Below are 24,374 nucleotides of genomic sequence, written 5' to 3' on the forward strand. Positions count from 1 at the left end.
CAATACAATACAAAAAGAATATTATAAACATAAAATGTGAAATGTAATGTAAACATAAAATGTAAAATTTGCAACAGTGGGAAAAAATAGTGCAATACTAATACTTTTTTTTTTTTTTTACAGAGAGTTATTGTAAGTCCTGATGGCTGATGGCAGGAATGACTTCCTGAAAGGAGAATGTGCTCTCCTGGGCCTGGAGGGTGTGGTGGAGAGGATGATCGGGGTTATCCATGATGGAAAAAAGTTTATTCAGCATCCTCCTCTCCACCACCGTTTCCACGATGTCCTGTTTGTGTTGTTTAATGAATTGAATCATAAACGTTGTAGAATCCACAATGAGCTTGTGCTCAATTTTATTGAACGAGCATAATGATAACCGTGTGTTACATGTTCAGTGTCCCTGGTTCTACTAGCTTACTCATGCAGTTGACCTTGTATTTACTTACATCGGTAGGTCCACCTTGTGGCCATGTCCGGAACTACAATTATATGCACTCTGCATATCATATCAGAACATCCCCCCTTCTCAGGATTTAATAACATTGATACTTACTTCAAACCTTGATCAACATACTGATACTTACTTTAAACATTGCTCAACACACAAATACTTACTTCCAACATTGAGCAATACATTAACAGTTTTAAACAACCTTTTTTTTTTTTTTAAAACAAGAAACACAAACTTTTTTTTTTTTATGTGTACTCTTTTCTTACTTTCTTTTTTTTTGTACACCTTCTTTTCTTTTTCTTTTGTTTGTTTGTTTGTGTTTTTATTCTTTAACAGTGAACCAATATTCAGTCCATACACTTACAAATCCAGTCTATCAGGTCTTTTTGTCTGGCGCCCAGATCTTCTCAGGACAGGTAATTCCGACTGAACATTGCTTGTGTCCTCCTGTGAATGTCCATCAGTGTCATCATTTGATGCTGCGCTTGCACTGACTGCATCAGCATCAATTTCAGTCTCTGTAAAAGTCTCTTTTGTTTTTAGAAGGCTGCGGCGGTTCCTTCTGAGCACGTGTCCTTCCTCAGTCTTCACTTCGTAGGATCTAGGTCCGACCTCCTGGAGTACAGTTGCTTTCCTGTTCCATGCATCTTGATCCTGGATTCGTACCATGTCATCCTTGGCGAGTGGACTGAGGGGTTTCGTCGATTTGTCGAAGCGTTGTTTTTGTTTCCATTTCATGTTCTCCAACTTTTTCTGTATCCCTGTGTTGGGCTTGATGTCTGTGTAACAGGGAAGGGTTGTGCGTAATCTGCGATTCATTAACAGTTCTGCTGGGGATAAACCACATTCAAGCGGTGCAGCTCTGTAGCTTAGAAGAGCTAGGTAAGGATCTGACTTGCTGTCTGTGGCCTTTTTCAGAATCTGTTTGATGATGTGCACTCCCTTTTCGGCTTTGCCATTTGCCTGTGCATGCTGAGGACTGGAGGTGACGTGATTGAAGCCATAGTGGCTCGCAAACTGCTGCCACTCTTTGCAGTTGTAACATGGACCATTGTCACTCACTACAGTCTTTGCTATTCCATGCCGGGCAAATATGGATTTTACATGCATAATGACAGTACTGGCATTTGTGCTGGACAGCAGGGCAATTTCAGGGAAATTTGAGTAGTAATCAATCACTAACAAATAGTCCTTTCCATTGCAATGAAACAGGTCAGTTCCAACTTTCTCCCAAGGTGCAGTGGGAAGATCTGGAATCATCATGGGTTCCCTTGCCTGTTTGCTCTGGTACTTTTTGCATGTTTCACACTTTCCTGCCATGTTTTCAATGTCCTGATTAATGCCAGGCCAATACACTGAGCATCTGGCTCTCCTTTTGCATTTTTCAATTCCGAGGTGTCCCTGTCTAAGTATCTCTGGCCTAAGACTCTGTGGGATGACAAGTCTATTGTCTCTCAGTAATAGTCCGTTTGCCACACTTAGTTCTGCTCTGATGTTGAAGTATTTTGGACAGGAGCCCCTGGGCCATCCGGTAAGTATGTTTTTCATTACTGTTTGTAATTCTGTGTCTTTGTCCAATTCATCACGTACTTGTTTTGTTTTGACATCAGATACTGGCAGTGACTGAACAATCATGTTGACGTGATTTTCAATGTCTTTCTCAGTGGAGCTCGCCTCGCTCATCACTGGCGCTCGTGACAGCGTATCTGCTATCACCAAGTGTTTGCCTGGAGTGTATATTAACTCAAAATCATACCTCTGCAGCTTCATGATGAGTCGCTGGATCCTTGGTGACATCTCGTTGAGATTCTTTTTGATGATCGACACCAGAGGGCGATGATCTGTTTCGACAGTGAAAGAGGGAAGCCCATAGACATAGCAGTGAAACTTTTCTAGCCCATAGGCCAATCCCAAACATTCTTTCTCTATTTGAGCATATTTAGTTTCAGTTTTGGTCATTGACCGCGAAGCGTAGGCAACTGGCTGCCAGCTATCTCCTTCTGCCTGCAGGAGGACAGCTCCCAGGCCATCTTTCGACGCATCTGTTGAAATCTTCTGTCTCTTTTCTGGATCATAATACGCTAGCACAGGGGACTTTGTCAGAGTAGCCTTGAGAGCATTCCACTCTCGTTCATTTCTTGTTGTCCACTTGAACTCTGTGGAGTCATGGAGTAGTTCCCTCAGTGCTGAAGTTTTCACAGATAGGTTTGGTATAAACTTGCCGATAAAGTTGATCATCCCCATTATTCAGAGTACCCCTTTTTTGTCTGTGGGGCGTGGCATGCTAAGGATCGCTTGTATTTTTCTCTCATCAGGCTCAATTCCTTCAGAGGACAGCTTGTCTCCGAGGAATGTCACTTCTTGCACGCCAAACTGACATTTTGCACGATTCAATTTCAGTCCATTATCAGATATCCTGTGGAGGACTTTCGCCAGTCTCTCGTTGTGCTCTTGTAGGGTAGACCCCCATATCACCACATCGTCTATGTAGCAACGTACCCCTTCTAGGCCCTCAAGCATGTTGTCCATCGCACGATGATAGATCTCTGATGCTGAGATTATGCCAAAAGGCATGCGTAGGAATCTGTATCGACCGTAAGGCGTATTGAATGTGCAGTATCGTGAGCTTTTGTCATCTAGCTTGATTTGCCAGAATCCTTGTGCTGCATCTAACTTGGAAAAATACTTAGCACCTGCCATTTCACTTGCAATTTCCTCACGTTTCGGTATCTGGTAGTGCTCACGTTTTATGTTCCTGTTTAAATCTCCTGGGTCCATGCAAATTCTCAGTTCTTTGTTTTTGTTCTTTTTGTCTACACACACCATAGAGTTAACCCACTCCGTAGGCTCCTCAACCTTTGTGATCACATTCATCTCACACATTCTGTCCAATTCTTTCTTGAGGCGCTCCCTAAGTGGAGCTGGGATTCTCCTTGGAGCATGGATCACTGGTTCTGCATCCTCTTTCAATTGAATTGTGTATGTGTAGGGAAGGCAACCCAGTCCTTTAAATACATCAGGAAAACGTTGCACTATGGAGTCAACTGTGCTGTTGTGTGCCCTCACAGCGTCTGAACAGCTGATTTGGTAGACTCTTCTCACCAGATTCAGATTCTTTGAGGTGAGTCCTCCTAACAGTGACTCACGACCCTCAGGTACTATCGAGAACAGCACACTGTATTGTTTGTTTTTCACAGTCACTCTCAGTCTGCACTGACCTTTGCTTTCTATTTCTTTTCCGTTGTAATCTTTCAGCTGCACTGATTTCTTGAATATTTTCGGCTTTTCTTTCATAGCCCTGATTTCTGTCATACTGATCAGATTGGCTTGTGCGCCCGTGTCAATTCTCAGTGCTACCAAAGCTCCATTTATTGGCAGTGAAACAATCCAGTTTTCATCCTGTTCGTGACGCCACTCTGTGTGCCTTTTATGTGCCTCTGTGGCTTGCACTTTCTTTACATTTTCACATGACACCATGTCTATGAAGAACGTCTCACCCAGGTCTGTTTCCTCAACTACCCTCACTGGCTTTGATCTGTCTTTAGTCAGGCACTGTTTGGCGAAATGATTTTTTCCATTGCATTTTGCACATCTTTTGCCATACGCAGGGCATTGCATTGGTTCATGTTTCCCACCACATCGCTTGCAGTTTGCTGCGTTTGCGTTTTTGTTAGTTTTCTGTTGATCATTTCCTTTCATCTTATTTCTGACGACTGCAACTTTAGCGCTCTCGTGCACGACTGATGCACTCGGGTCTGCAAACGTCTTTGCATGCTGTTGTGCTAGTTCACTAGCATGGCATATCTTCTCAGCCTCAGCCAAAGTTAGCTTATCATCTCTTAGCATCCTTTCCCTCGTCTTTTTGTCAAGTATTCCGTAAACTATCTGATCGCGGACCATGGAATCTTTAAGATCTCCAAAACCACAAGACTGTGCCTTCAGTTTTAAATCAGTCATAAAGCAATCAAATGTCTCTCCTGCCTGTTGCATTCGTGATCGGAACACGTACCTCTCGTATACAATGTTCTTTTTCGGGGAACAGTATGCTTCAAATTTCTCAATCACTTTACCGTAGTCTTCTTTGTCATCAGCCCTCTCAAACTCGAACGTATTGAACACTTCCATGGCTTGGGGACCCGCGACCGTGAGCAGAATTGCAATCTTTCTTGGCCCTGACTTGTTGTCCATGCCCGTGGCAGACAAGTACAGCTCGAATTGTTGCTTGAAAGACCGCCAATTGCTGTCCACATTTCCGACGAGTTTCAGTCCCTCCGGTGGCCTTAACGTCTCCATCCTCGGTTATTTCGGTGGCTTGACACGAAGTTTTACTCCTGGTACCATGTGTTGTTTAATGAATTGAATCATAAACGTTGTAGAATCCACAATGAGCTTGTGCTCAACTTTATTGAACGAGCATAATGATAACCGTGTGTTACATGTTCAGTGTCCCTGGTTCTACTAGCTTACTCATGCAGTTGACCTTGTATTTACTTACATCGGTAGGTCCACCTTGTGGCCATGTCCGGAACTACAATTATATGCACTCTGCATATCATATCAGAACACTGTTTGCAGCCGATGATGGAGCATTTACGGCAGTTTTAGGGCTTTTAAATGAAATAATGTTGATGTTTTGTTATAGTAGTTCTTTCATACGCGCGTCGGCGAAATACTGATTTTTAGAAAGTTTTATTTTGTAGGGTTTGGCCGGAAGTAGTGCGGGAGGGGGCGGGGGGTCTGCGGTTAGAGCACGTGACCGCGGACCATGACGACAGACGTCAACAGAGCAGAGTTTGACAGATGTTGGTTGTGGACGTAGAGAGGAGGAGGACGAGGACGCAAAGCGGATTCATTCAGCGCGGAACAAACGAACAAGACGACGAAGAAGAAGGAAAAGAAGAAAAGTACGATTAACAGAACAAACATGTCCGGAGAAAAAGGCGCGAACCCCTGCAACAAATTCCAGGCGAATATTTTTAACAAGAGTAAATGTCAGAACTGCTTCAAATCCCGGGAAATTCATCTGCTCAACGAACACGACCAACAGCAGGTACCGTCCAAACTACACCAACTACCACTAACGACCAAACAACGCAAACAAACAACTACTGTTTAAAAAACAATTATCATTTAACAAACTTCACAGTTTTTAAAACATGTGCTGTTTAACTACTCATTTCATTATTCTCATTTTTGTAACTCGGTTAATCGGTCGATTGTTTGGCTGAAGCCTCATGAAGACCAAACTGACATTATTTAAATGTAATTTCATTTATATGACATTGTGTTTGACATTTTATTTTCGTTAGAAACTGCAAATATTCGACGTTTAGTTTGTAATAAAATGATTTTTTCGTAGCACTCATTCAGCAACGACCAACACTCAAACCTAAAACTACCACCATTAACGAGCTGTACAGTCAATTAACAAACATTTTAAAAAAATGTTACAAAGCCATGTGTTTTTTAATTGTTAGTTTATCTTAACTCAGTTAATCTGTTAATTGACTCAGACTAAACTAACACAGTTAAATTTTATTTACGCGATCTTGTGTTTTGCATTTTATTTTTGTTTATTTAATACGTTAGAAAGTGCACATATTCGACGTTTTGTTTGAAATAAAAAGACAAACTTCAGTTACACTTTTAAAAACATAAATTTGAAGCCATGTGTTGTGGTTTCATTGTGAGTTTAGGTTTAGGTTCCTTTCAAAATAGGAGCCACTGACTTTTTTCTGCTTCTTGTATCAAACTTTTGCCATGATCTTAATTAATGAATTAATTCTATAAAGTGAAATAAATGTTTTAATGTCATTCCACAAGCCTCGTCTCAATAGTTTGTATGTTAAATATTATGTGTCTTGTGTCATGTATTGTAATAATGGCTTGCACTTCCAGGCCACCGTAGATTTTTGGGTCCAGTCCCAGTGTTGATTATTTTAAATAATATATCAAATATCGGTTACCTCCTCCGCTGTGGCTTGTATATTTTTCGCTCTAACAGTGGTGGAGCTGTGGTCCTGCAGGTTCTGTCACATGGACGTGATCGTGGTGACAGTTTTCTACATGCCTGACATACTTCATACATGTTATTAGTCTGTGTCCTGCTGCCTGCCCGCTCACGGTGCCCTGTAATTTCAACCTTCCAACACCACACATGGTATTTACCCCGACAGTCGCAGGAGGGAGAAAACACGTTTCTCCCTCCTTTCAGAAAACATTTTGTCTTTAAGCTGCAGTGCGTAATAATCGCTGATTGTTGTCGATGTTATTATTCTGGCTCGGTTTGTTCTTCGTGAACGGTGTAAAAAAACGATGTAAAAAAACAAGCTCTCTGTCATACTGTGTTTGGCAGGAAAAGCCTGCCAACATGGTGCCAGAACTGCACCGTTGATCCTTTTACTGCCCCCTGGTGCTTTTCACCAGTATGGAAACTGGAGCTGTAGCGGACATTAGTCCAGACCTGCGTCATTACGTCAGCTTTCATTAACTTTCTGATAAAGTTTTCCCTCAGTGTAGGAGTCTGTTACGGTGCTGAAGTTAACATCCTGATTAGTTGCAGTTAAGGGAAAAGTTAAGGGAAACTTAAGTTACAACAATTGAGCCCCAAATAAAGGTTGTATAAATGTCGTAGTGTGTTTCAATATACTCTAAGACCTTTTTAGTCCAACGCACTTTAAACTGAGTCCAGGTGAATCTGCTGATGTTTTTTTCCTCCGTCGCCCTGACTCTCTTCATTCTGTGTCAACAGCGCCACGTACAGGCGCGGCATGTGTACTACAGTGTCTACAGCAGTTTTGTGGGGATGAAGACATTTCTTTGAGCGATGCCTGTCTTTACTGGAAAACTTTTTAAAAATGACAAATAGACATTTGTTTTTCTTTCAGGCAAAACCTGTGTACGGAGGCTGGCTGTGTTTGGCTCCCGAGGGGACAGATTTTGACAACCCCATGCAGAGGTCAAGGGTAATGAAAGTGGATGAAGTTCCCACACTAATATCTGTGTTTGCGACGTTCCGTTCATTAAGAAGAAGAAATAAAACACATTTTGATTTTGTTATCTCTTGTGTGTCAGAAGTGGCAGCGACGCTTCTTCATCCTCTACGAACACGGCAGCCTGAGCTTCGCCCTCGATGAACTGGTGAGGAAATCTTTATCTTTTTTGAGTGTGTATGTTTCCGTTGCCGTGGGTTTGTTCAGAAATTGTAGCAAAGTAAAGGACGTCTCCACATGCATCGTCAGGATGTAGATGTAACCACGACAACAACTCTGCTAAGACAAGCGAAAACTTTTTCTAAATTCAACTTGGGGCTAAAGCGATAACCCAAGACTTTTGCACGTGAAGCATCAGTGTTCTGTGTTTACACGTGTGGGCTGGGATCGGGCGGCCATCTTTAGACCAGATGTTGTTCAGCAGATGATTAAGGCTTAGCCTTTAATACACACACACACACACACACACAACCTCAAACCTCATTCTGTCATCTCTTTTCACTCCATAACCACAAACTGTTTTCTGTTGAACTGTCGTTGGTCTGTGTTCTGGTAGTCACTCGGTGTCATGAACGACTGTAGTCCATAAAATTAGAAATGATTTTAAGGAGCTAAAAAATCTGAAAAGTCAGTGATTAATCGTTACGGTCAGTCCCTGATGAAACAACTTCTTCTTCCTTCTTCTTGTTCTTCTTGTCCGGGTTCTTCTTGTTCTTGTTCTTCTTGTCCGGGTTCTTCTTGTTCGTGTTTTTCTTGTTCTTCTTGTTCATGCTCTTGTTCTGGTTCCTGTTCTTGTTCTTCTTGTTCGTGCTCTTGTTCTTGCTCTTCTTGTTCACTGTTCTTGTTCTTCTTGTTCTTCTTGTTCTTGTTCTTGTTCTTCTTGTTCTTCTTGTTCGTGTTCTTGTTCTTTTTGTTCGTGTTCGTGTTCTGGTTCTGGTTCTTGTTCTTGTTCTTGTTTTTGTTCTTGTTCTTGTTCTTGTTCTTGTTGCTGGTTCTGTTCTGGACTGTGTGAGAGCAGGACTGGAGGTGGCGTTGGCTGCTGAGAGTCAGAAAGTAACAGAGCTGGTTAAAGAGGATTCAAGCATTAACAGTGTGGATTTGGACTGTGACTCGGATGGTGCTTCTGTGACTGAAAGTATAACAGATAGTGCTGAATTATACTCACTAAATGAGATTAATCTTTTTCTGGATGATACTTTCGGTAAAGCAGCTAGTGTTTTTGAATATTTTCCTGATTCATTGAAACAGTGAACACTCTACAAAGAGTCGTTGGTCTTGACCTCCTTGATGAACGGAGACGCTTCCGTTTAAAGAGGTACATCACTACAGTTAGAAAGGAGTTAGGCATAACTGTACAGAAAAGAGCGAAAAAAATCTAAAGAAATACAAAAATGACCATACAACACTGGGTGTTTCATCTTTGTCTGGTTCTTTCTTGTGTCATCTTGGTGTCCACACTCTCACGCTCTTCTATGCACATTTTAAAGGTGGCCTCTTTAAACATAAATGTGGGTAGAAACTTACAGAAGAGAGCTTTAATTGCTGAGGTAGCGAGACAGAAAAAACTGGATGTAATTTTCCCTCAAGAAACACACAGTGATAGTGTGAATGAAACTTATGGTGGGGGGGACAGATCGTGCTCAGTCACGGCTCTAACATCAGCGCAGGTGTAGCAGTTCTATTCTCCCCATCAGTAAATGTAAATGTTTTTTATCAGAATCAGAATAGCCTTTATTGTCGTTATTTTGTGGACAACGAAATTTGGGTGCCACTCCCTTGGTGCAAAATACAAATATATAAATAACAATTTTAAAAGAGAAAATAGAAATATTAACAATAAAATAAGAATAAGAAATGTTTACATTTTTTCCAGAAAACTATGACTATGTATAAATTAACATGAGATAACCAAATATAGCAGCAAGACCGGTGTAAAAACAGAATAAAGAAGGCACTTTAAAAGAGAGAAGTGATTGTCCTGTGTTTGTGTAAACAAAGTGACTGAAGCATCAGTTATTGCACTTTGCAAATGTAAATGTTTTGAATAGCACAGAAGTTTTAAAGGGGAGGATCCTCTCAGTAAAGGCAGAAATGTAAGGTTTCTGTTTTACTTTTATAAATGTTTATGCTCCAAACAAAGGCCCATAAACTCTCAACTCAAAACAACTCTACCTAAGCTGTGTAAAAGTCCTGAACTTTGGCTCTCTGTCAGATCTCAAAGAGACAAAATGGACTGAGGTCTTTGGCAAGGATGCTTCCCCTAGAGGCTGTTGGCGGCTCCTGTATAAGCCTCCTGTTGAAAAACGGATGGCTGACCTCCAGTGGAGGATTATACATGGAATTATAGCTACAAACAGATACAGAGCTCGCCTGGATCCCAGCACTGGGGAGGGGTGTCCTTCTTGTGGGAGGACGGAAACAGTAGAGCACTTGGTGATTTCATGTCCTCGTCTCACAGATCTACTTAAGTTGCTACACGGGTGGGTAGAGGCTCTGGGGGAGTTTTTTTCTGCCTCCCTCTTTGTGTTTGGACTAAAGTACACTGTGAAAAAAAGACAAACAATGGCGCTCATCAATTTTTTGCTGGCCACTGCTAAACTGGCAGTCTGGAAAAGCCAGGCTCAGGATAGAGCACGCATTTTACAAACTGACTGTGTGGGGCATCAAACAGGTCCTGTGCTCAGTGGCTGAGGATGGTGCACTAAAGATCAATTTTTAGTTTTGTGTGAGTGAGTGAATGAATTGATTAATGTTGATTAATTGTGAAAAAAAGGGTTCAAAAGTGTTCTTGTTCCTGTTTTGTTCTGGTTTTGGTTCTTGTCCTTGTTCTTGTTCTTGTTCTTGTTCTTGTCCTTGTTCTTGTCCTTGTTCTTGTCCTTGTCCTTGTCCTTGTTCGTCTTCTTGTTCTCCTTCTTCCACTGCCATGAGAATAACTGTGCTGTTGTGTCCTAGCGGAGCACTTTGCCTCAGGGGACCGTGAACTTGAATCTGTGTACAGACATCGTGGACGCTGAACCCAGGACGGGTCAGAGAAACGCGCTTTGCATCATCACAGCAGAGCAGGAAATATTCATCCGTGGAGACAACAAAGAGATCATTCATGGGTGAGTGTATATATATAAACACGATATTTGTCTGCACCTGGTGTTGAATTTAGGTATTTAGGAATCAGGATTTGTGCTCCAGTGAAGGACAATTCAGCCCACAGAGACGTTTTGGACAAAGCTATGTGTCAGATGTTTGAGGAAGTTCCTTTTCTGTTCCAACACGACTGTGTCCCAGTCCACAAAGCTAGGACTATAAAGACATGGTTGGACATGGAGGACGTCCAGCAGCTCGCTTTGTGGCCGTTTGTCTCAACGAGACGTCAAACTTTGTACGAGAATAGACTACGTGGCGTTGAAGAAACACCGGTAGCAACGATTTTCTGTCGCCCAATCAGCCGATTGTCGTGGGTGGAGCCAGTCCAACTGCACTGTCCCATTTTACTCTGGTACCCCAAGGGAAGAGTGCCAAAGAGGAGGAAACAGTTGGAGCTGGTTATTTTGGTTCTGAGAAATCTAGAAGTCTATGTGAAAATGAGCTTCTGCTTCTCTCTCGATTTCTAACGTCTGTAAACGCGTTCCTGGCGAGTTTAATCGTCTCAGACTAGTTTCTGCTCTTCTTCGGTAGAACTTGGTGCCACTTTTGTGATTGTGTGATATTTTAGCAGCAGTGCTGAATAAGCTAGTGCTCCTGAATGGATGTAAGGAGAGAGATTAAAAAAAGTTAGTGGCGACGTGTCTTTGTATCCAAATTGTTTGATTAATGATTTCTGCCGTTTCTGTCTTTCACCACCAGGTGGAGCGAACAGCTGGTGGTGTACCTGCGGACAAACAAGCAGAACCAGAAGAAGAAACGCAAAGTAGAGCCTGTTACCTCTCAGGTAAAACAATGGTTTTTAATCAATATATTATGATAATCCATAATATTTAGTCTATATTTATTTATAAACCAAGGAAAAGTCATCACAGTTACTTTATCACGATATTATGACGACGTCCAAAGTCTGAGACCATAACTTGTCTCATGTCGTCGTATAATGTCCACATATAGCCCAGACTTAGTCTAACCCTAACTTTAACCATAACCATAATTCAAACATTAGGCCTAAACTTAAACAGTTAACCTCAGATAATGAGGTTCTGCCTCATCAGGACCAGGTTAACGGTCCTGATGAGGTCAGTGTTGATGACAAACATAAAGAAATCTCTCTCTCACACACACACACACAAAAAAACCTATATTATATTTATATTGTTTTTCCAAAACATGAGGAACCCAGTCCAGCAAAGATGGCTGCACCCGACCCAGCAGAGTCCGCTCGTGGTCGGTGGCAGGAGGAGCAGCGGGGCAGGGAACCGGACGTGAGCCCCATGTGGACTGTCACAGCGGACACTGCCCCGGGCCTGGAGCAGAACCCTGCAGGTGGCACACACACACACACACACACACAGAGCCGTTTCCTGTCCCTGTGCAGAATCCTCCTACCACTGCGCAGATGTTCACACACTTTAAACAACAGCTTTTAACTCTCGCTTTTCCAGGAACACACACACACACACACACACACTGATAGCATTCACGGTGACGCCATTCAATTCAATTGAGTTCAATTTGATTTGTATAGTGCCAAATCACAACATCCATTATCTCAAGGCGCATTCATTGACATAATGCAAACCTTAACCATCACAATATAAAATAAATAAAATACCTTCATCGCACTGAAAAAATGCCATTTTAACCAAAACTGTAAGAGCTTTTCCACTCGAGCGACCCTCACCTGACCATACTAGAAGTTCCATGGCTGCTGTGACGTCCGTGTCCTCCCCGAATTCTCTGCGTTTCTTTCCACGCACTGGAAACTTTGATTTAATGTGTGATTCTGTTTCCTTTGTCTGTATTTTGCCTCGTAAATGTTTATTTTTTTGTGATTTTATATACTGTTCTGCCTCGAAACGGACACTTTTATTTTTCCACTTAACCGGCCCCGGCCTGACCTGAAACGATGAGCGGACGCTTGAGTGTGTGACATCTGTGTCGTCCCTGACTTCTCTGCGTTTGTTTCCACGTACAGGAAACAACACGTCCACCTCTGTGGCTCCAGTGGACTCTCTGACCCAGGGGGGCGTCGGCACTTTCAGGAGCCCACGTCTGGACTCTTTGTCAACCGATGGGAACGCGGACACCGGCGCCGACGACCGCCTCACCGAGTCAAACAACAGGAACCAGAGCCGGGAGAGAAGGTCAGAGAAGAACCAGGCCACAGATCGTACATCTCCAGCTAAGTCTGACGATGACAGTGTGCGTAAACAAGCACTCTGTAGAATGTGTTTGGCAGAAATCTGGAGTTTATTTTCTGCATGTACGTATGTTTGCGTGTAATCTGTGGGCAGCGTTTTAAAAGAGGCCTTGGCAAAAAAGGAAAGCGGAGTAAAATGTGCAAGCAATTAGCACAAAGGACATCCAATGCCTCTGAGCTCCCCCTCCCCACAGCCATCACACACGGCTAAACGCCGGATCAAAGGCTCGTGCTCTAACCCTCCATTAGAGCTCTGGCTGCTACTATTTTTATATTTGAACCCTCCCAGTTTGTGCCCTGGCAGCGTGTAAACTGCTCACGTGTGGAGAAAACATTGCACTTTTTTCTTCCCTTTTTGGGAAACAAAACTACAAAAACACACACACACACAGGCCAGACACCCACCCTCCAAATAAGGCCAGAAATTCCACAACGCTGCTGTAATTAGATATCTGCGGCATTGTTTCTCAGGACCTCAGTGGTGCCTGTCAGAGAGAGAGAGAGGAGATGAAGAATCCACTGAAACTCGTCTGCTCTTCAGATTCTACAGTCAAACGTTCTTCCGCTCAAATAAATGGTGAAATATTCTTCACGTCCAGAAAGTTTTATGTCGTATTCACACCAGCTCCGCTCATTCGAATCCTAGTTGGTTTGCTCGGAAAGTCCGGTTCGTTTGTGGACGTGCGAATGTGCAACCGAACTCTGATCTCCACCAAAGAAGTGAACTCTGGTCCGCCTAAAACGTAGGTCTCGAACCAAATGCATCCAAAACATACGAGAAATGCCTGAGTCCATTGTTGCAGCGTATTGCTGCAGTGCAGGGGAGTCCAAACTTTTTTTTAGAGATTCCCGAGGGCCAAATGGTCCCTTCAGACCCTTTACAGACCCACGGGCCAGACAGCCTGTGTGTAAACGCTCAAATCTAAACGTAAACTCAAATGACCCTGAGAGGTATCATGTCCTGAGTATTTAAATTCAGTGTCACGTGATCACTAATTCAACCCTGGTGTCAGCAGAGGTCAGAGGTCAGATGACCCGTGTGTTTTACAGACAATGCTCCGTCTGTGTTTTCCAGCCGTGGCAGCAGAGCAGAGAGGATTCTGGGATCGGAGACGACAGAGCGGGGAGAAGGCGACGCCGTGTCCAGCAGGGGCGCCAGAGAGCAGCAGCAGCAGGAGGAGGAGGAGGTGATCACATGATACACAACTTCATCCATTCATCCACTCAATTTTAGAAGCTTGAGAGCCGTGCAGAAACAACTTCCCTTTACTCCCGGGATTTCAAAATAAAGTCACTATGAATGCCACATTGGGTCACAGCGAATTATGAGATGTTTGAAAACATCCTCTATTAAATATTGAGATTTCCCTGGTAATTGTTGGAGATTAACCCACGTTTTTAGGATTGTTAAAAAGTTTTAACTGATCTACAGTTCGGCTTGATTTATGTGTGGGACGTCTCTTCCTGTGACGGCAGTCTGACCAATCATCGCATAGTTACCTACTCGGCACACTTTTGGAACCTTGCCGCAGCAGGTACCAAAAATAGTACTTGGTACCAGGTTACCATGCTAGTGGAAACACTACTTAAACCGTGCCGTGGCGAGTAGGGCCGTTCGAATTACACCATAAGTGAACTTTAAGTCGATTTTGGAACTTTAAGTAGCTTTAAGTAGGATTTTAAGTCTTTTTAACTGATCTACAGTTGGACATTGTTGGCTTTGATTCTTGCGTCGGATGTCACGCTCATGATCCTTCAGTGGCGACTCTCTGACGAATCAGACACCGGCAGTCAGTTGACGTCACATTTTAGTATCGGCTCAGCTGAACCTCGTCAGAGCAGGAAATAAAAAATACACCAGGTTCTATCACTGATGGAGAAGAAAAGAACCCCTAGTGGAGTCGAGTCATGCGGTCACTATAACGTGGCCGTAGGTGTGAATGTGAGAGTGGTTGTTTGTCTCTATGTGTGGCCCTGTGATGGACTACCGCCTATCGCCCTATGTCAGCTGAGATTGGCACAGCACCCCCCCCGCGACCCTCCGGTGAAGGATAAAGCGGTAGATAATGGATGGACTGCTTTAAACATGACTCAGCACAAACCAGGTGTTCTGCAGCAGGAGAAACGACGTCACGGCTGCAAGGAAACTGAGAGCAAACTCCTCTGAAACTCTCCGCCCGGTCCATGGAGAGCGAGCGCTGACAAGCAGGTGATGATGATGAAAGCGTGCAGAAGAGTTGGCGCGGCCGTGTCGAGGCTTGTGTCAGTGTTGGTGACATCTGTGCCCTGCAGGCCTTCCCTCCTCCTGCTCCTGGCTCTGGGAGGATTCCTGAGAACTTGTACGAGACGTGGTGTAATCCTTCCAGAGACGCTGCAAAGTCTTTTTACGAGCTTTTCTGCACAAACATGTGACCGCTCGTCCTCTGCAGGGCTTCGTCAGCTCCTCCGTCACATCACAAACGGAAAGCAACAACAGCCCACGGTGTAGTTTTACCCATTGAAATGCCCCCAAATACCAATACGACCAGTCTAGTGCAGATTTTCAGCCCCCAACTTTGAGTCTAAACATTGTGTCTGCCTCACAATGACTTTGCTTGGTTCATAAGAGTTGTATTTTTAAGGTTCTAATTCACTCACTATATCATTGAAATTCCTATAAAAGGCCTGTACAAATCTGTCAAATGCAACGTTTGAGGAGTACAGGTCGAGCCTGAATTGTTTTTCATTTTTGCTTCAGAATGACTTGGTTTTATGAATAAGAGTTGTATTTGACAGATTATGTCCCACTTTTTACAGTTTTTGACCCATTATCTTCCCTTTTAACCCATTGAAAGTCTTGTACAGCTCCAATTGAACTAGTTGAATTCAGTTTTTACTCGCCAAAAATGATTAAAGCACCTATTTTTCAGCCAAAAATGTTGTTTCTACCTCAAAATGACATGATATCATTCATTAGAGTTGTGTTTGACAGATTATGACCCACTCACTTCCTCTTTACCCATTGGAATTCCTGTAAAAAGCACAATAAAAGCAGTGAAATGCTGCATGCTGATGCGTTCAGGTCCTGCCTTTTGGCTGAATAGAGTATTTGTGCTTCAAAATGACTTAATTTGACTAACGCGAGGTTAAATAAAGCTCAGCCAAAGAGTTGCCTTTTTTTCCCTCTCTCTCTCTCTCTTTTTTGTGTTTTTTATTTCATCTCATGAGATGATTCATGTGCCTGTGGGTGTGTTTGTTTTAGTCGCCAGGAGAAAGAAGGTCAGAGGAGTCAGAGTTCATTAAGGTTCCACAGATTCCCAAGACTCTTCACCGGACACAGACACGGGCTCAGCCTGCGCTGTGTTCGTTACGTAAGAGGGAAGAATGAATCTTTTCAACAGCAGAGTCTCAAATGGACAAAAAAGCTTGTTTGGTTTTAGTGACGTTTGAATCCAGAGACGCTGAAGCGTGAAGCGACGTGATCATCATTTAGAAATGTAACACACGGAGTATCCGTGATTGTGTTGCCTTTTGCCCCTTTTTTCGCCCTGCCATGTATTCCACGGCCAAAGATCCAGTCGTCCGTGGTGATGCGGTGCACACTGGTGGTGATGTGATGATGATGATGGTGGTGGTGGTGGTGGTGGTGGTGGTGGAGAAAAAGCCTGCCGGACTCCCGCTGTGCTCCGCAGCAGGGGTTCAGGGTTCAGAGAGGCTGAAGGAATGCAGGGCAGAGAGAGCTGCTGCCTTTTTTTTTATTTTAAAGGAACATTTCACCGCTGCTACGACAAATGTTTATCAAAACTGGGTCGTCTTTGTAGTGGAAATGTGAAATGTGTAAATTCATTTTTATACCATGAGATAAGAAGTCAAAATTATTGCATTAAAGGGTTGAAATTAGGAGATAAAAGGTCATAGTTATGGTATTAAAAATATTTAAATTATGAGCTAAAAAGACAAAATTATTGCAATAAAAAGTCGAAATGATGAGAAAAGTCAAAATGATGAGAAAAGTCAAAATGATGAGAAGTCATAATTTTCACTTTTCATCTCATAATTTAGTCTTTGCTTTAATCCTGCCAAGGATTCAGACATTTTTCTTTGTCTCCACAGACGCTGCGGTCCTGTGGAGACTCGGCCCGGCTCGGCGCTCCCCCTCCCCACAGACGAGCCCTGGAGCGCAGGACGTCCGACGTGGTCATGACGGTGAGACAGCGACACTTTTCACTTCACAGTCTGTTTATGACGCAGCTCACAGGGGGGAAACAGAGGTCAATAAAAATGATTTGATATCATACGTGAGGCTTGTATTTCACAGCTCATTTACTCCCTTTTACCCATTGAAATTCCCATGAAAAAGCCAATAAAACAAGCACAAGACAATGTTTTACTTGACAAACATTATTTACAGCCCCCATCTTAAAGCTGTTGCCTAAAAACTTGTATTTTATTTTATTTGACAGATTATAACTCATTTACTCACTTTTTACACATTGAAATTCCTATTAAAATGCAATACAACCATTAAAATACAGCGTTGTATTGCCTATTATTGAGTATAGGTCCTGCTGTGCAGCTCAGAGGTTGTTTCTTCCTCAGAATGAGTTGATTTCATGCACGAGGGTTGTGTTTTTGACAGATTATACCTCATTTACTCACTTTTTACACATTGAAATTCCTTTTTAAAAGGCCAGTAATACGAGTAAAAGGCAGTGATTTACTTACACAGAGTGTTACGACCCAGCGACGTATGAATCCGGATGTTAAATGTGCTAAATTAAAAATGTGTTAAACATTGTGGCCAAATCTATGACTTTAGGGGCAGTTGGTGTTTTTTTAAGAAAAAAACAAAGCTGCTACAAACCTCAAACAGGATGAAAATCATCCAAACAATCACACTGATCAATGAGTTGGCTTGTATATGATTTGTAATTAATGCAAATAAATTCTCTAATTTCTTTAAACTCAGGTTTTTGTGTGAAGAATAAATGTGTTTTATTGTGTTTGCAGCCAGATCTGTTAAACTTTAAGAAAGGCTGGATGGTGAAACTGGATAAAAACAACCAGGTAATTTTAAATTTAAAATGATTTTTAGTTTTTTTGTTCAGCCGCTACAGTCTGTACCTTTCACAAGTCCTTTGCTGCCCTCTAGTGGAAGAAATACTGGTTTGTGCTGTCGACCGACACACTGAGATACTACAAGGACTCGGTCACAGAGGAGGTACTGACACGTTTGTTGTTTTACTGTTTAAGAAAATGCTATTTCTGTGTTTTCTTTGATATTTTCTGCTTTTCTTCCGCTTTCCAGTCTTCAGATCTGGAAGGAGAAATCGACCTGACCATGTGTTTTCATGTGTGTGAGTACGACGTGCAGAGGAACTACGGCTTTCAGATCCACGTGAGACTTTTTAACAACACTAAAACATGTGAAGTTTATTCTCCCGCGTTACATTTTCACTAACCTTTGAACGTGTCACAGACCCCAGAGGCTGTGTACACGCTGTCGGCCATGACGGCAGGAATACGCAAGAACTGGATCCAGTCTCTGACGAGGAACGTTCACCCGGCTAATGCTCCTGACGTCACCAGGTAAACTACAGTGAAAATGTCTTAATCCATGTGTCTAATCGAAATGTAATATGATGTTCACATTAAGGGCAAATCTATGGAAACCTGTTTTTAAAATTAAAATCTGGGGTAAATCAAAATGATTTGAAAGTCATAACTATGGGATTAAACCATCAAAATGATGACGTAAGAGTCATAAATATGAGTCAAATTGGAATTTGTGTGATTAAAAAGTCATGGTTATTGGATAAAAACTCAAAATAATGAGATCAAATTCGTAATTAAGGGCTCAAAAGGTTGAAATGATGTGATAAAAAGTTAAAATTATGAGATAACTCGGAATTATGAGATAAAAAGTCATAATTGTGGGATTCAAATTTAAAGATATTATGAGACAAGAAATTTAAAATAAATAAAAATTTTTTTGGGAGAAGTCATAATTTGCACTTTTATCATTTTTAGTTGCTCAGGAGTTTTTCATTTTTTATTTGAACTTTAATAAAATTTAATAAAACTTTAATAAAACTTCAGTTTTTGCCTGCAGGTGAATTTTTTATATTTTTTAAATACATACCAAATAAAAACGGTGTATATGAACATCAGAGAAGCTTCTTTCATACAAACTCCCTCATTGTCTCTTTAATCTTATCGCTCATAGTTCACCCGGCCGCCACCTTCACACCCACAGTCCATCTGAAGTTCTCCCCAAACCAGATGTGACTCAGGACTCCCGTTCCTCTGACGTCCTCTCAGAGAGACGTCCTCAACCCAAACCCAGGAGTGTGACGGAGAGACGACGGGAGGGACGCTACAGAACCTTCGACTGGGCCGAGTTCAGACCCCGGAAGAAGCCGACACTGGAGACCGACCGTCCGAGGATTAGCGCTCCACTCTCACTGGAGCTGGGAGACCTGGAGAGGAGGAGGAGGAGGCAGGAGAGGAGGAGGCGGTACAAGAACATGCTGGGCGTTTCTCTGAGCTGGGAAGAGGTTGGAGCTGTGACACCGGACGACGGTGGCGGCGGGATCGTCAGAACTCTTAGTCCAAGATCACAGCAGAGGGTGGAGGAGGAGATGGAGGAGTGCTGGAGGAAGGTGGAGAGGAGTGAGTTCAGGCTGGACAGACGAGTCCGACTGTTGACTGAAGACAAGGACACTGTGGACATGGAGAGGCTGCTGAACAGCTGCAGGGAGCGGGTGAGTGCTGGACAGTGATGGAACAATATACGATATTATCACTAAAATTTAGTGTAGCGTACTAGAGTAAATCCAGATTATGAGCTAAAAGGTCACAATTATGGGAAAAGAAGTACAAACGGTGTGATAAAGGCAGTTTATGAGATAAAAAGTCAATTATGGGATTAAAAAAAATAGAAATTATGAGATAAGAAATTGAAATTATATAAATAAATACGGCATTCAAAGTTAAAATTATACAATATTATCACTAATCGTGACATAAAACATCATGATAATTGTGGGTGTGGAGATAGACATTCAAATTTCTCTCAAATTATGATAATTTGATTATATATAAATATATAAAATGATGAACTAAACGGTGGGACAATAGTCCAAAATATGTGATTAATAAATCTAAATTATGAGAAGTTGTAATTATGAGTTTAAAAAGTCATAATTACTGGACAAGAAGTCATAATTTGCACTGTCTATCTCATAATCTCATCTTTTTATCTTATATTTTCGTCTTTTCATCTTATAGGGAGGTGGTAACACACCAATAATGTTATAAATTGAGTTGGTGTTTTTGTGTTGTTGTAGGTTGAGGATCTGAAGGCTCAGCTGTCCGAGTCGGAGCTTCGCAGGCTGGAGCTGGAGACCCGTGAGCTGCTCACGTCGGTAGAGCAAAATCCATCTTTATCTTTGGTTCCTTGAAATCTGTGAGTGATTTTCAAACATGTGTTTGCTGAACCTCCTCGTCCCTCTCTCTCATTTTCTTGTCTCAGCTGGATCCTCCACTGCAGTCTGAGTCGTTTAACAACCAGGCAGAGAGTCCTGGAGGAAAGAACCGCGTAGAGAGTGGAGATATTTCACAGCAGCAGGACACGCAGGAGCAACTCGGATGTGAAGCACCTTCATCCACACCTGAGCTTACACCTGCCACCTGGCTGCAAGACCCAGGCGGTGACTTCCAGGAACTTAAAGAAGGTGTAACCACACTGAAGCTGCTGGACGGAGGAGACGGTGGACTGTTGACCTCAGAAGCACAAGACGAGAAGACACCTTTGACCGCCTGCCTCGCAGAGCAGCACATTCCTCCGGACCAGGCAATGGTGAGCAGGCTCTCCACAGAGGTGGAGGTCCTCTCCAGCCAGAATGAGGCTCTCAACCAACGCAACCAGGAGATGCTCAACCAGCTGACGGAGGCAGACCGCGAGATAGCGAGGCTGCGAGCAGAGCTGAGCAGCCGCTACACTGAACCACATCACCTTCCAGAGGTGGAGCAAGGAGAACAGATGAGGGCAGAGGATCTGGATCAGGAGCTGAGCTTGAAGAACAAGGAGCTCCTGGAGGCACAGACGCTCATCACGGCTCTGAAGGAGAGTCTGAGGGAGAAGGAGCTGCTGCAGCTCAATGTCCCACAAGAAACAGGAGGAGCGGGAAAGGACAAAAGTGAGCAGAAGGCAGACGGATACCTGCGGCGGTGTTTTGAGGCCACAGAAGAGAAGATGATGGAGCTGGAGAGGCAGCTCCTCCAGTCGGAAACAAAGTGCAGGCAGCTGGAGGCCCACAACGCCGAGCTGAAGGAGGCTGAGAGACTTTGTCAGCTGAGATCTGTGGAGGCGGAGGCTGACATCGCAAGGTTGAAGCAGGCGTTGAAGGAGGATGAGAGGGTAGGTAGAGAAAAGAGACAAGTTTCAGGTGAGGACAGGATCCAGCATGTGATGGATGGGATGGTGCTGAGGGTGGAAGCATTGGAGAGGTTCTTGGAGGTCATTGACAAGTTGGATTTTGGGAAACGGAGAGAGAACGAGGAGACGATTCCCGCAGCAGTGAGTCAGCTAATTTGGGAGGAAAAGTTCTGGAGTTCAGTTCTCAACGAACTGCAGACCAGCACATCAGAAACGAGCAAGGAAAACTCTGGTGAAGTTCTTCTCAGAGAGGTGTCGGAGCGTATGGTCGTGGAGAGACAGATGCTGCTTTTAGGACATGGTCTGCGTCCAGCGATAGGTTCATGCACGGACGATGGGAAGGAAGGTTTGAAAGATCTGGATCTTGTTTTGAGTACAGCAAGTGTGACTGAGATGGAAACCAAAGACATGAACGGAAGCAAGATCTTTGGTTTTATGACCCAGCAGAGGCACAGTGAACGTTTCAGAGTAACCGCGCATGTGAATATGTCTTTGCTTAACCTCGTGGCCTCGTCCGTCAGCTCCTCTGCCTCTGAGGAACTCCGGCTCATCACTCAACAGCTCAAAGATTCCTACCTTTCTGAGAGTCTGTGCTTTGGTTTGGTTCACTCGGCGGCCACTGAAGCTCTGTACTGCTGTTATCTTAACCAGCTTCAGTCAGTGTGTGAAAAAGAGCTTCAAGAAACCGAGCAGAAACTTCTCAACTGCAGCAGCTGCGTCAGACTCATGGAGGAGAACAAGGAGCTGAGAGAGAGACTGTCGGATCTAGGAGGTCAACAAGCATCAGATCAGGATGTAGAATCACACATTCCAGAGGTAAACGGTGATGCAGATCATTCCGGGGATGAAATTGAAACAGCAGAAGAGGAGATGGACGAGTCGGTGGAAATTCAAGTTTTGGGGAACCAAGAAGTGTCCGATGGAAAGGAATCGGATCCAAACCTTGGGACGGAGGAAGTTTCAAAGCTGAGAAGAAGAGTGAAGGAGCTGGAGGAGTCTCTGTCCGTCACGGTGGAGGAGCTGAGCCAAGAGTTCCACGGGAAAATGAGTTGTGTTCAGCAGCAGCATGGGAAGGTGGTGGAAAAGCTGAAGGTGTGCAGTTTTATTTTTCTAATCATTTTTAAAATCATTTTCAATCCTCATCAAAGACACAAACACTTATCACTGTGTCTCAACCTGCAGGCCACCTGTCAGCGAGGATTGGTCTCAATGGAGGAGTCGCATATGAAGGTCGTCGAGGAGCTGCAGCGCCGACACCAACAGGAGGTGGAGCGCCTCCTGGTGGAAAGAGACCAACTGCTGGAGGAGGAGAGCGCTGCCACGGCAACAGGTCTGTCAGCACAGCCATCAGCATTTATTCATATATACATATATATATATATATGTATATATCGTCCTGTTCTTCTCCTCTCAGCAATTGCAGCCATAGAGAACGCCCACCGTGTGGAGCTGCAGCGCCACATGCAGGAAAGGTGTCAGTCAAAAAACGATGAAGTAAGCGCGGAGTTGGAGGAGATGCTTGAGGAGCTGGCCTCCCACCAGAGGGAGCTGCAGGTCCTGTCGCAGCAGTTTTCTCTCAAGTGTCTGGAGAACGGACATCTGATTCAGGCTCTGGAAGCCGAGAGGAAAGCGCTATGCCAGTGTCAGCAGGAAAACCAGGACCTGAGGTCCAGAAACCAGGTGAGAGGCCGGGTGACCACAGGAAAATTACTGTACATGTCATTCAAAGTAACTAATGACATGTTGTTGTTGTTATTGTTGTTGTTGTTGTTGTTGTGTTCATCTCTGGTCCAGGAGCTGAGTGGTCATCTTGCAGCAGAGATCACGAGACTGTGTTCACTGGCCAAACATGACGAGCTGCCACTCAGTCAGAGGATGGACGTCTATGAGCTGGAGGTGAGACTCTGTGTGGAGGAGGAGGAGGTTAAAATGTGAAAAAAAAATTAAAATAATGAGCTAATCTATACATCCACCAACCGATTGGCTGCCAAATAATGAGCTATTCTATACATCAATAAACAGACTGACTGCCAAATAATGAGCTATTCTATACATCAATAGACAGACTGACTGCCAAATAATGAGCTATTCTATACATCCAATGACAGACTGCCAAATCATGAGCTATTCTTTATATCCACCCATAGACTGGTGTTTTTTAAAGACATGATGAAGATGATGATGATGAAGTCTTTTATTTTTTCAGATCACCCTGCGAGTGAAGGAGTGTGAGGTCGAGTGTCTGAAGCAGGAAGTCACGTCTCTGAAGGAGGAAGTGCAGTCAGCACAGAGGGTGAGAACCACCCACCAAAATAAAACTGCTGATCACGCAGCAAATGAGATTCTGAGATTCTGAGATTCAACAGTAAAGAGTGTTTTTGAGCAAAAATATTCGATAAATCATTTTATTTTTCAGTTTGTGGGTAAAAAAGCTTGTATGTTATTAATAATAGTAATAATTAAATAATAAAGAGCTGCATTACATTTTAGGACAAAAGAATCGCAACAAAGAAATACCAGGACATGTTCAGCGAGGTCAAGTTCATTAGAGTCAAAGCGGAGGGAGAGACGAACGAACTGAGAGAAAACCTGCAACTGACTCGTCAGGTTCTGGACCAGGCGTCGCCATAGCAACAGCAACATTTCTCTTCAACGCAACGTGAAACACTTTAACCTCAACAACAGCATGTTTGCAAAAACAAACAAAACACAGTTTCAGAAAACATTTATGTGTCGGTCTCTGGACCAATATTTTTTTTTATATTTTTTTAGTTCATGATTCACGTGTCAAACTTTTATGTAAATGTTTTAATAATATTTTATCTGTTTCTGTACATTTTTTTTAAATATATATATATGTAAAGCCACTCCCACTGCTGTATAATATTTAAAATTAAACACTTTTTTCACTAACTGTTTTTTGTGTTTGAATACTAAAGTGTTATTAATAAATACATAAAAAAATAAAAAAATGTATGTGTCCGTGTCTGTGGTGCCACACACATTTTGTATGCCTTTTTTTATAATATTCAGGCTGTTTTTCAGTGTTCAGTTTTTGCAAAACACACCTTTTCTATGGCAATATTTCCCATTGGAATTGAATGGAGAGCACGGATTTAAATGGTCATTTCATACTGTATAAACACAACAAAGCTTGTTCTGTGGAAA

The 24,374-nt window shown here is 43.0% G+C and overlaps 1 protein-coding gene across 1 annotated transcript; it reads left to right on the forward strand.

The window, feature by feature from the left end:
* The first annotated feature begins 5,242 nt into the window (after positions 1-5,242).
* LOC122785519 (myosin phosphatase Rho-interacting protein-like) lies at positions 5,243-24,035 on the forward strand. The gene is made up of 21 exons (XM_044051351.1): positions 5,243-5,501; positions 7,339-7,416; positions 7,526-7,591; positions 10,396-10,547; positions 11,284-11,368; positions 11,760-11,910; positions 12,563-12,731; positions 13,863-13,974; positions 16,880-16,972; positions 17,777-17,833; positions 17,919-17,987; positions 18,075-18,164; positions 18,246-18,355; positions 18,993-19,530; positions 20,116-20,193; positions 20,301-22,298; positions 22,389-22,536; positions 22,621-22,886; positions 23,001-23,102; positions 23,413-23,499; positions 23,697-24,035. Exons 1-21 carry the CDS (start codon positions 5,376-5,378, stop codon positions 23,835-23,837), a joined length of 4,716 nt encoding a protein of 1,571 aa, XP_043907286.1. The 5' UTR covers positions 5,243-5,375; the 3' UTR covers positions 23,838-24,035.
* The last annotated feature ends 339 nt before the right edge of the window (positions 24,036-24,374 follow it).

Source organism: Solea senegalensis, linkage group LG19 (genome assembly GCF_019176455.1).
Source record: "Solea senegalensis isolate Sse05_10M linkage group LG19, IFAPA_SoseM_1, whole genome shotgun sequence".
In the NCBI taxonomy this organism is placed as follows: Eukaryota; Metazoa; Chordata; class Actinopteri; order Pleuronectiformes; family Soleidae; genus Solea; species Solea senegalensis.